Genomic DNA, 12,354 nt, shown 5'->3' on the forward strand with positions numbered 1-12,354 from the left:
ATAAAATTTAAAAATATTTTTAAAAAAATTTAAAAGAAAAAAAAATTAATTAATTTTTTTAAAATGTTTGTTTATTCAATTTTTAAATTCAATGAGAACACTTTCTATATGCAAATAAAACTTATAATAAATTACTTTATCAATAACACACAAAGAACAAAGATTAAACTAATAATAAGAAATTTTTAATATGAATCTTCCATATAGTGAACTTCAATATATGTTTGATGATAATGAAAAACATTCATGGTAATTACATTAAGTTATTATATTATAATAAATAAAAATTATTTATACAATTATAGTGATAAAATTATATATATGATAATGAGTTAGAAAATAAAATAATTATATAAAAAAAATTTAAAATAGTATTCTAGATATAAAAATAAACAAATGTGTGTCTTAAAAACAGTTAAAGAGACATCGAATGAGATCGCACGGAAAACAAATGTGATGAGTTTATATATATTTTCATCATATATGGGTATATATGGGTTATGGTTATAGACATGGTCATTGAGAGATTGTGGTTCTATATAGTTATATGACATTAGTCTTACACATATAAGACCTTAGACACCACTTTAACTCCAAAACCTTAAGGCAATGTCCACTGTTGGGTTTTTTATATATATATTTTTTCATATGGTTTGGTTTATAGTCATAGGCATGGTTATGGCATGATCATTGAGAGATTGTGGTTCTATATAGTTATATGACATTAGTCTTACACGTATAAGACCTTAGACATCACTTTAACCCCAAAACCTTAAGATAATGTTATTATGAGTCGTTATTCTTATATAGTGTTTAATTTTGTCTTTTCTATCCAATGTGAGACTTTTTTGACTCACACTTGGACTATTCCCAACAAATGTATAATTAAGAGTATGATAAGATAAAAAATGACTTAAATATCTAAGTTTCAAATATCAACATAGTCGATGATTGAGAGATAATAAAAATTATTTTAGTAAAACAAAGAAGTTTTTCAAATGAAACAAAAATTAATAGTTATATAATAAATAAGATTTTTTTATATTACCTAATAAATAAAATATTTATGCTATTGAATACTTAAATTGAGAGGGTTAAACATTTTCATATGAAAATAAAATACACAACAAAAAAATATTAAGAAAAAGTAAAAATATTTAAATGTAAGACATAAAAATATTTAATTGACATGCATCATTTGAACATTATTGCATAAAAGTAATGATAAGATAAAAAGTATTTTAGAGATACAAATGAATTTCACGATAAGTCAAACAATTAGAAGAAATAAAAAAATAATGTGTAGTGTGTGTGTGTGTATATATATATATATATATATATATATATATATATATATATATATATAAAAGGTTATTTAATAGGCTATAAATATTTTAATAATTTAAACGGAGACGAGGATATGGCGGAAATGAGTATGGGGAGAGGAATGGGACGGATATGTACATCTACATATCCATCTATATATCCAATCGGAAAAATTATATATTTTTCCCATATTCAATCAATGTGAAAATTTTTCGTCAAAACGGGACGAATTTAGCCTATACTTTGTAATCCTATATACGAGGCGAGACCTTATTACCAAAGAAACATGAGGATTAATATCATCAACATTATGTAAATAATGAATGTTTAGAAATAGTCAAAGCAAAAGAAGAATAATTCTATGTCTAAAACAAAATGGGAAAGTTATTAATTATTACTTTGCCAACTTATTCATCGGTGATCGTCTTAAAAGAAGGCATAGAAAGAAAATTTCCTCGACTTTAACAATAAATGTCCCAGTTATTTTAATAAATAAATCAAAACTTTTTGAGATGTTGATAGAAAAAATATCCTTAAAAGATGAGTTAATGTTGTTCCTTGACTTTGTGCGGATAAATAATCAAGATTTATTACCTCAACGTGAACTTGCGTTTCTTTTCCTTTGATATTTATATATATGGAAAAGAAGACAATAATCAGTTAACAAATTAATTAAATTAAAAGTCAAATAATCAAATGAAATTCAAACTCATATAGAGCTTGAAAGTACAATAATTTATTTGTTTATAATTACGGAAAAGATTAATAAGGTCGATAATGATCTTAAAAGGTCTATAGAGGAGCCTTGGTCTTCTCAATTTTTTTTCCTATGCATATATAAATTAGTATATAATTTTTTTTTTTAATTTTAGTATACTTTATGTATTTAATACTCCAAAATATTATCTGAACATCTGTCATTCATAAAATTAAAATAACAAAATTTTTATTATACTAAACTTTAGAAGAAAATGATGACTTAGTGATAAAATTGGAAGGAAAGATGAAAGAAGTTGTTGGTTCAACTCTCTTTATTAACAATTTGAAAATATAAGATTAATTTAATGGGTTTGGAAAGAAAGGTGGGAGAGGTTTTGAGTTCAATTCTCTCCGATATCAAATACTAACCGTTTCTAAAAAAGTATTTGTTTTATCAAAAATATTTTATCCCAATAATAGTTTGTTTGATGAATCTTTACTACAGATAAAATACTTGTTTAGGGAAAAAAAAAAACTCATATCCAATGTCCTGAGTATTGCATGTGTTGCTTTTCAATTATGTTTAAAATTTCACTGAAGTAGTACTCTAAAGTGGTTGTTCCTTTTTTTTTTCTTTCTTTAGTTCTTTTAGGTTTAGTAAATACAGTTATCATTTCACATTTCACATGTGAATATTATATTATATTTATGATATTCACATTTAACTCTTTTCAGTGTAATTTTTCAATAATTGAAGTTTTTTTAGGTTATATTTGACAGTCCTAGGCCCAATTGAAGACCCTGAGCCCACTGCCCCCACTCCCCACGCAAGAGGTCAACAATCATATTAGTTAGGCCCTTCCCATAAGGCAGGGCAATGACAAAATTTGATGCAATAGTTGTCAACGATAGAATAAATTAACAGAAGTAAATGCACTCAAGAAATTTTGGTGTTCTCATTATGACATACTCCACTTACAAAGTCAAAGAGCACTTGACAAAGTTACTATTAAGTTTCTACAAGTACAGTGTGGAAAAAATTCAGTCAATATTTAGTCTACACGTTAAGTTTTAAGTTATGTAATGATTGATCTGACCTGTTCTTTGTGGAAGCACATAGTAATATAAGAAACCGCGTCCATCTTTTGGAAGAAACAAAAGCAATAGTATCACCACCACTACCTTTCATCTAACCTTAGTGCTTCAACAACTAACATACACTATGGCTTACTTCAACATGATTTTAAGGATGCTCATAAAAAAACGTAAGACCACATCCTACTATGTGCAAAACAATGGCTGTAATTCTATTCATGTTCATTCTCAGTGTTGTTTCACAGAACTTACTGTACATGATGCCACCTACAGTTGCTCTCTCTTTGAGTTCAGAGAGTGACAAGCTGGCTTTACTTGCTTTGAAGCATGAGCTTACCAATGGAGTCGCCAATGCTCTTCCATCGTGGAATAACTCTTTACATTTCTGTGAGTGGCAGGGTGTTACATGCGGACATCGCCACATGAGAGTCTCTGTCTCGCACTTGGAAAATCAAACATGGGGTGGCACTCTTGGACCATCTTTGGGAAATCTAAGCTTCCTCACAACCCTCATTCTTTACAACATCAACTTGTATGGGGAAATTCCCACACAAATTGGACAACTAAAGAGGTTGCAGCTTCTTGATTTGAGCCTCAACAACCTAAATGGTCAGATTCCTATACACCTTACCAACTGCTCTAAACTTGAGGCCATTGGCTTGTTGGAAAATAAACTCACTGGAAAAGTTCCCTCCTGGTTTGGAAGTGGATCCATGACACGGCTAAAAACGTTGTTTCTTGGTACCAATGATCTAGTTGGTACCATCCCACCTTCCTTGGGGAATCTTTCATCCCTTCAATATATCTCAGTTAAAGGAAATCATTTGGTGGGAAGTATACCACATGTTTTGGGTCAATTATCAAATTTGAAAAGACTGGATCTTGGTTTAAATAGTTTGTCAGGAGTAGTCCCTTATTCTCTTTATAATCTTTCCAGTATTCAAAGTTTTGCTCTCGATGCAAACCAGTTATCTGGGACTTTTCCGTCAAAAATGCAACTTGTTTTTCCAAACCTTAGAGCATTCTTGGTTGGAGGGAACCAGTTCAATGGAACTTTCCCGTCTTCAGTATTCAACATCACTGGATTGGAAAGGTTTGATATCTCCTCGAATGGTTTTAGTGGCTCAATTCCTCCCACTCTGGGAACCTTAAATAAACTTCAGCTGTTTCACATTGCTTACAATAGTTTTGGAAGTGGGAGGGCTCGTGATTTGGATTTCCTTTCATCATTTACAAATTGTACTCATTTGCGCATACTTATTTTGGATGGCAATGGATTTGGTGGTGAGGTGCCACGTCTTATCGGCAATTTTTCTACCAACCTGAATATTCTTAGTACGGGGTCGAATCAAATATCTGGAACGATACCTGAAGGAATTTGGCAGCTAATCAGTTTGGCCGATATCACCATGGAAAATAATTATCTAGTGGGAACTGTTCCAGATTCAATTGTAAGGCTTAAAAATCTAGTACGATTAAACCTAGGAGAAAACAAATTGTCTGGTAATATTCCTACTGCCATTGGCAATCTTACTATGCTGTCTGAACTTTATCTGTACAGAAACAGATTCGTTGGACACATTCCATTAAGCCTTAAATACTGCATGCGAATGCAGTCAATTGGTGTTTCCACCAACAACTTGAATGGGGATATCCCTAATCAAACCTTTGGCAATTTGGAAGATTTGACAAAGCTTGACTTATCCTACCATTCTTTCACTGGTTCCATCCCTTCAGACTTTGGAAACTTGAAGCACCTTTCCGGTTTGTATCTTCGTGGAAACAAATTGTCTGGTGAATTACCCCAAGAGCTTGGCGCTTGTTACGGGTTAACAGAGCTTGCATTGGAGAGTAACTTCTTCCGCGGAAGCATACCGTCGTTCTTGGGCTCTTTAGGATCCCTTGAATTCCTAGACCTTTCTAACAATAACTTCTCAAGCACAATCCCTGTTGAACTACAAAAGTTGAGTTATTTGAATACTTTGAACTTGTCTTTTAACCATCTTTGTGGTGAGGTTCCCACAGGAGGTGTCTTTAATAATGTTACAGCAATTTCACTCATTGGAAATAAGGATCTCTGTGGTGGCATACCTCAACTGAAGCTTCCTGCATGCTCTAAGTTGTCCTCAAAGAAACACAAGTGGTCTTTTAAAACGAAACTCATCCTCATCATTGCAATTGTCGTTGGAGTGGGTGTGGTTACTTCAACACTGTTTATCAGCATCTATTTGTTCAGAAAAAGGCCCATAACACCCAAAACACCATCGACTTCATGTTCTCGTAAAAACAAGTACGTGAAGGTTTCTTATGGAGATCTGCATAAAGCAACCAATGGATTTTCTTCATCCAATTTGGTAGGTTCGGGAGGCTTTGGTTCTGTATATAGTGGATCTCTTCTCCCTTTCGAAACACCTATTGCTGTGAAGGTATTGAATCTTGAAAGAGGTGGTGCATCAAAGAGTTTCGCAGCTGAGTGCAAGGCTCTAGGAAGGATCATGCATCGGAATCTTGTCAACATCTTGACTTGTTGTTCAAGTATTGATTATAACGGTAAAGATTTCAAGGCTATAGTTTTCGAGTTCATGCCTAATGGCACTCTAGAAAGTTTGCTGCACGACAAAGTAGAGCCCAAATCTAAAAATTTGAGTCTCAACCTTGATCTTGTGGTAAATATTGCTCTTGACGTTGCTAATGCATTGGATTATCTTCATCATGATTCTGAGGAAGCTGTGGTTCACTGTGATATTAAGCCAAGCAACGTTCTTCTTGATGATGACATGGTTGCTCACTTGGGTGATTTTGGGTTAGCAAGACTCCTTCATGTGGCGACGGGACATTCCAGCAGAGATGAGGTTAGTTCCTCTGCAATTAGAGGAACCTTTGGATATATTCCACCAGGTAAAGTGCTTCTCTATCCTTTAAAATGGTTACCTATGTTTGACTATATTTTTATGTATAATGTTGTTAAAGGGTATAGTTTATATAGTTTAGCGTAGATTTTGTTATATGTATTTAATTTGTTGCGATAACAAAAAAATGGTGGTGAAAACAGAGTACGGAACAGGTTGCCGAGTATCAGCTAAAGGAGATATGTACAGTTACGGAATTCTTGTGCTGGAGATGCTGACAGGAAGGAAACCAACAGATTCAATGTTTGGTGAGGGTGTAAGCCTACACAAATTCTGCGAAATGGCAATTCCAGAAGGAATCACTGAGATAGTAGATTCACGTTTGCTTGTGCCAACTGCTGCAGAAGGAAGAAAGGTTATGGAAAGCAAAATTAGGGAGTATTTGGTTGCTTTAGCTAGGATTGGAGTTGGATGTTCTGCAGAATTACCTGTTGAGCGAATGGACATGAAAGATGTGGTATTGGAGCTGCACACAATCAAACAGAGTCTGTCACTGACTCATTAGTTGCAAGTTTTTAAGTCTTAAGTCAATCACTACTATGTTTTCTTTCACCTGTTACTGTCTTTTCAACCTTTTCAGTTTCTACTTAGTGGTGTAAATTGCTGCGCAATAATGGAAAAGGTTTGGGAAAAAAGACCCTGGCACCGAAAATATTTATGTATGTGCTTCCTAAAAGCCAAAAATCATGCTGAATAAAAATATGTATCTTTTTCATTTGAAATATACTTATTACTTACTGAATAAAAAAGTAAGATTCAAATTTCATATTTATCAAGCACCGAAAATAAAAATACATATAAAATTTGACATAGGAAATGAAAATAAGCATAATAAAATGTGCCACTTCACATCTTTGTTTGATCTTATTAAAAGTGAAATAGTATAATTGTGTGAATATCAATGTAACTCAGCAAATAAAGAATACATAAAAAAAAATTGATATAAAGTTACCAAGAATACGTGTGATGCGTTCATGAGAGGAAACCTCGATACCTAAGGAACATGGGAATTATTATCATGAACATTATGTAAATGATGCATGTCTAAAAATAGTTAAAGCAAAAGAAGAACAATTCTACTTTTAAAGCAAAATAAGAAAGTTATTAATTATTACTTTCGCGACTTTAACGATAAGTATCCCTGTTGTTTCAATAATTAAATCAAAATTACTTGAGATGTTGGTAGAAATAATATCCTTAAAATGTATTAATATTGTCTTCCTCACTTTGTGAGGATAAATCACCGAGGTTTATCACCTCAATGTGAACAACTGGTGTTTCTTTTCCTTTGATATTTATAATCTTTGAAAAAGAGGAAAATAATGAGTTAATAAAATTAATTAAATGAAATTTAAACTCATGTGACTTCAATGGACAATGATTTATTTGTTTATAAACACTAAAGAGATCGCAACAGGATCGACAAATGAAATGTTAATAAGGGACTTCGTTCATAGGAGAAATGACCTCTATTAATAAGACAATTTGTTGAACAAGTTTGTCTTTCTTTATTTTAATCTTGTATATAATAAAATGTCTTTTCAAAATCTTATTTTATTTTTTTTTTATACTCAATTTCAACTTATTAACAAATCAGTTATCATTTTGTTCTCTCCTAATATCTTTCCACTACTAAAATCGTTATTTGAATTTTTTACCTCATCCAAGACTTTTTAGAATATTTTTTTCATAACTTGGTATCCTCTTTTCTTTCCAAGTCTCAACTTCCATTTTCTCAATAAATTCATATTAAACATTTTGAAATTCTTTACTCCAAGATAATCCCCTTCATTGGTATTGGTTTTATTAACGGAGTCTCACTTTACCTATGTAATTTTTCTTGACCCTACTTCATAAAAAAGTCCCTTTCTATTTGTTTTTTAATTTTTTTTCTATATTAACATGTATCTTGAACAAAGATAAGTAGTACAGAGGAATGTAGATGATACGCTTTTTGAAAAGTAACTCTACCAACAAAATAATACTCATGATCATGTGAGACCCTTTTTTTTTCTATTTTACACTCTGTCCTAAGGAAGGATTGGACCTGACTTTTTTAAGAGTCCAAGTTTAACCCACTTTGGAAACTCCAAGACCTTCTCAGAGTCACTTACTCTTCATTCTACCACTTTTTACAGAGAACAGTTTCTCCCCCTCCCTTGTAGTGTTGCAAGAGCTCTGCTAGGGCACCAGCTTTTGCCTCCCGTAGCTAGTGAGTCATCCCTATTCGGAGCTGCCTGAGCTCATATCTCCGTATAAGTAGATCTCAACCTTCGTTTTTCCAGTTGTGTTGTGGTGGTCCTGCTTAGGATTCGTTCTTGTACTTGTAACTCTGTTTTGATTCAGGTGTCGATATATTTCAACTCCTTAATGTGTTCCTGGAGCTATGGTGCTCTTCCTTAAAGTTCAGTTTCGTTTAGCTAAGTCTCATTAAGGTAAGCGAAGCTAGGCTGTCACGTTATTTCTATTTTATGCGATTAATGTTTTGTGAAATATGAGAAAAGATTGTGGAAAATGTTAGTTTTTGGTATATTTCTGAGTTAGGGGTTCAAATATTCATGAAATTGTGATATTTGACCTTATTTCTCTTATTCTGAATGCGTCGCGCAGTCGTTGGGTGACGTGTATTTTTCTCATATGCGCAGTTTTAGTAAAATTGACTTTTCTGACTCATTAACCGTTGGATTGAACTCAAATTTGGACACGTGGTTCATAACATGCTATTTTGTATTTTGACCGGTTGGATTGTCAATTAGATGTCTGTAGCTTGAGAAATGTGTCACGCATTACTGCAGTGATTTTGGTTTTTTGATAATAAATTTTTTTAGGGATTTTGGTGTAAGAATTATGGTTGTGTGTTGTACTTGATTGTATGGAATTGCATGTACTTAAATGTTGGCACTCATTTATTTAGGATGAATACTATTTTGTGATATATGTATGTCATGGTATGCATTTATAAAGTATGAGATTAAATGAAATCTTGTTATGTTGAGTATGAAATGGAAAACATGACTTGTTTGGTTGGTGGTGGATTGACATGAGACCTGAATGAATGAGTATCGAATGTTTAGTCACAATGGTATACCATTTATATGTTTCAATTTCAAAATATATACACTGCCCATCTGCATGGACCTACAACAACTTTAATGCAAAAATTCTCATAAACTATGGAGATGGAAATCATTGTAATGAAAATGGTTTCAATATAATGTTTCGATGTCCAAAATAGTTAATTAAGGTAAACAATTAACATAACACAAGTATTCAAATAACATAACAGCCAACACCACATCCAATTATTACCGTTTGACTTAACCACAACGATAGTGCCATTAAATATGCATACACTTAATACACAACCATACGAACTTCCCCAGACACCACACAATCACAAATGATCAAAAATGCTTAAAACCACAACTCAAAAATTTGAAATGCTAAAAAACCTAAAAACCAAGGAATGACTCATTTCCTTGCAATCCATCAATGAAGATGCAAAAAATCACAATTTATCTATCTTAAAACCATAAAATCCACACAATGACCATTTATTTGTAATCAATCAATGGGTTCACACAAAAACCCTAAGGGAAAATGGAGAAATAATTAATCTTTTTCACTAATGGGATTCTTTTCAAATTCAAATAGAAAGCGTCCAAAACCCCTAATCTGTGGTGACCAAGCACAACCGTGGAAGTCAAGATGAAAGGAGAAGATGAATACTGATTTTTCGTGGGTGGAAACGAAGAAAGAAAATGGAAGGGTTACAAAATGCATACTTGATTTTCATTCTCGACGACGCCTACCGGAAATGAAAGGGAGGACGGAGTTTCGCAATTGTTGTGGGGTTCCGAGGAGAAGAAAGTGGAGCCCGAAAATGCCACCTTCGACAATGCCTAACACAAGCCATAGTGGGTGGAAAAGAATGGGGCTGGGGTTCTTCAATGGAAGCTTATGTGATTTGGGAATTTTTTAGGGTGGAGAGGAAATGGGTTCTGTTTGAAAGAATGGTGTAATGGTAAGAGAGTGTGTGTGTGTGTATGTTTGGCACAATGGTTTTTTACTTTCTCCTGCAACTTTTAAGTTAAGGAAAAAATAAATTAAAATTCAATAACAAATGACACGTAATGTGATAAGAGAAGTGGTAAGAAATACTAGTTAGTGTATCATTCTCGAAAATATTTATGTATGTGCTTCCTAAAAGCCAAAAATCATGCTGAATAAAAATATGTATCTTTTTCATTTGAAATATACTTATTACTTGCTGAATAAAAAAGTAAGATTCAAATTTAATATTTATCAAGCACCGAAAATAAAAATACATATAAAATTTGACATAGGAAATGAAAATAAGCATAAAAATGTGCAACTTCACATCTTTGTTTGATCTTATTAGAAGTGAAATAGTATAATTGTGTGAATATCAATGTAACTCGGCAAATAAAGAATACATAAAAAAAAATTGTGAGATAAAGTTACCAAGAATACGTGTGATGCGTTCATGAGAGGAAACCTCGACACCTAAGGAACATGGGAATTATTATCATCAACATTATGTAAATGATGCATGTTTAAAAATAGTTAAAGCAAAAGAAGAACAATTCTACTTTTAAAGCAAAATAAGAAAGTTATTCGTTATTACTTTATCGACTTTAACGATAATGATCCCTGTTGTTTCAATAATTAAATCAAAATTACTTGAGATGTTGGTAGAAATAGTATCCTTAAAATGTATTAATGTTGTCTTCCTCACTTTGCGAGGATAAATCACCGAGGTTTATCACCTCAATGTGAACTGGTGTTTCTTTTCCTTTGATATTTATAATCTTTGAAAAAGATGAAAATAATGAGTTAATAAAATTAATTAAATGAAATTCAAACTCATATGACTTGAAAGGACAATGATTTATTTGTTTATAACCACTAAAGAGATCGCAACAGGATCGACAAATGAAATGTTAGTAAGGGACTTCGTTCATCGGAGAAATTGCCTCTATTAATAAGACAATTTGTTGAACAAGTTTGTCTTTCTTTATTTTAATCTTGTAAATAATAAAATGTCTTTTCAAAATCTTATTTTATTGTCTTTTTTAATGCTCAATTTCAACTTATTAACAAATAAGTTATCATTTTGTTCTCTCCAATATCTCTCCACCACTAAAACTCGTTGAATTTTTTTACCTCATCCAAGGTTTTTTAGAATATTTTTTTCATAACTTGGTATCCTCTTTTCAAGTCTCAACTTCCATTTTCTCAATAAATTCATATTAAACATTTTGAAATTCTTTACTCCAAGATAATCCCCTTCATTGATATTGGTTTTATTAATGGAGTCTCTCTTCACCTATGTAATTTTTCTTGACCCTACTCCATAAAAAGTCCCTTTGTATTTAATTTTTAATTTTTTTTTCTATATTAACCGGTATCTTGAACAAAAATAAGTAGTATACAGGAATGGTACACAATACGCTTTTAGGAAAGTAACTCTACCAACAAAGTAATACTTATGATTCAACTTTATATAAAATAGATAATTGATGACTATGATATCATCTTAAAAAAAACATGCATTCTATAAATATTCACATTAATGAATCAATTTTGTGAGATTAAACCAAATTTTAAATGGATATTTTAATAAAAGTTGCAACTTGGAAATTAGTCCATATATTTTTAATATTTTTTTTCTATGATAAAATTTGTTTTGATTCCTTATTCCTTACAAAGTTATTGTATCCCAGTTTGTTTAATGAATCTTTACTATAGATAAAATACTTGTTTAGGAAAAAAAAAAACTTATATCCAATGTCCTGAGTATTGCATGTGTTGTGTTGCTTTTCAATTATGTTTAAAATTTCACTGAAGTAGTACTCTAAAGTGGTTGTTCCTTTTTTTTCTTTAGTTCTTTTAGGTTTAGTAAATACAGTTATCATTTCACATTTCACATGTGAATATTATATTATATTTATGATATTCACATTTAACTCTTTTCAGTGTAATTTTTCAATAGTTGAAGTTTTTTTAGGTTATATTTGACAGTCCTAGGCCCATTTGAAGACCCTGAGCCCACTGCCCCCACTCCCCACGCAAGAGGTCAACAATCATATTAGTTAGGCCATTCCCATAAAGCAGGGCAATGACAAAAATTGATGCAATAGTTGTGAACGATAGAATAAATGCATATATAGGTTATATTAACAGGAGTAAAATGCACTCAAGAAATTTTGGTGTTCTCATTATGACAGAATCCACTTACAAAGTCAAAGTGCACTTGGCAAATTTACTATTAAGTTTCTACAAGTACAGTACAGTGTGGAAA

The 12,354-nt window shown here is 31.9% G+C and overlaps 1 protein-coding gene across 1 annotated transcript; it reads left to right on the forward strand.

The window, feature by feature from the left end:
- Positions 1 to 3,246: 3,246 nt before the first annotated feature.
- On the forward strand, positions 3,247 to 6,744 carry LOC114193936 (probable LRR receptor-like serine/threonine-protein kinase At3g47570). The gene is made up of 2 exons (XM_028083938.1): positions 3,247 to 6,018; positions 6,173 to 6,744. Exons 1-2 carry the CDS (start codon positions 3,309 to 3,311, stop codon positions 6,532 to 6,534), a joined length of 3,072 nt encoding a protein of 1,023 aa, XP_027939739.1. The 5' UTR covers positions 3,247 to 3,308; the 3' UTR covers positions 6,535 to 6,744.
- Positions 6,745 to 12,354: the final 5,610 nt, after the last annotated feature.

Source organism: Vigna unguiculata, chromosome 8 (assembly GCF_004118075.2).
Source record: "Vigna unguiculata cultivar IT97K-499-35 chromosome 8, ASM411807v1, whole genome shotgun sequence".
Lineage (NCBI taxonomy): Eukaryota > Viridiplantae > Streptophyta > Magnoliopsida > Fabales > Fabaceae > Vigna > Vigna unguiculata.

What these genes read in the sequence shown, in the direction of transcription:
- LOC114193936 (XM_028083938.1), top strand. Translation starts at nt 3,309, where the DNA reads ATGTGCAAAACAATGGCTGTAATTCTATTCATGTTCATTCTCAGTGTT. An exon ending in CTTTGGATATATTCCACCAG is followed by an intron (nt 6,019 to 6,172) that starts GTAAAGTGCTTC and finishes TGGTGAAAACAG; the next exon opens with AGTACGGAACAGGTTGCCGA.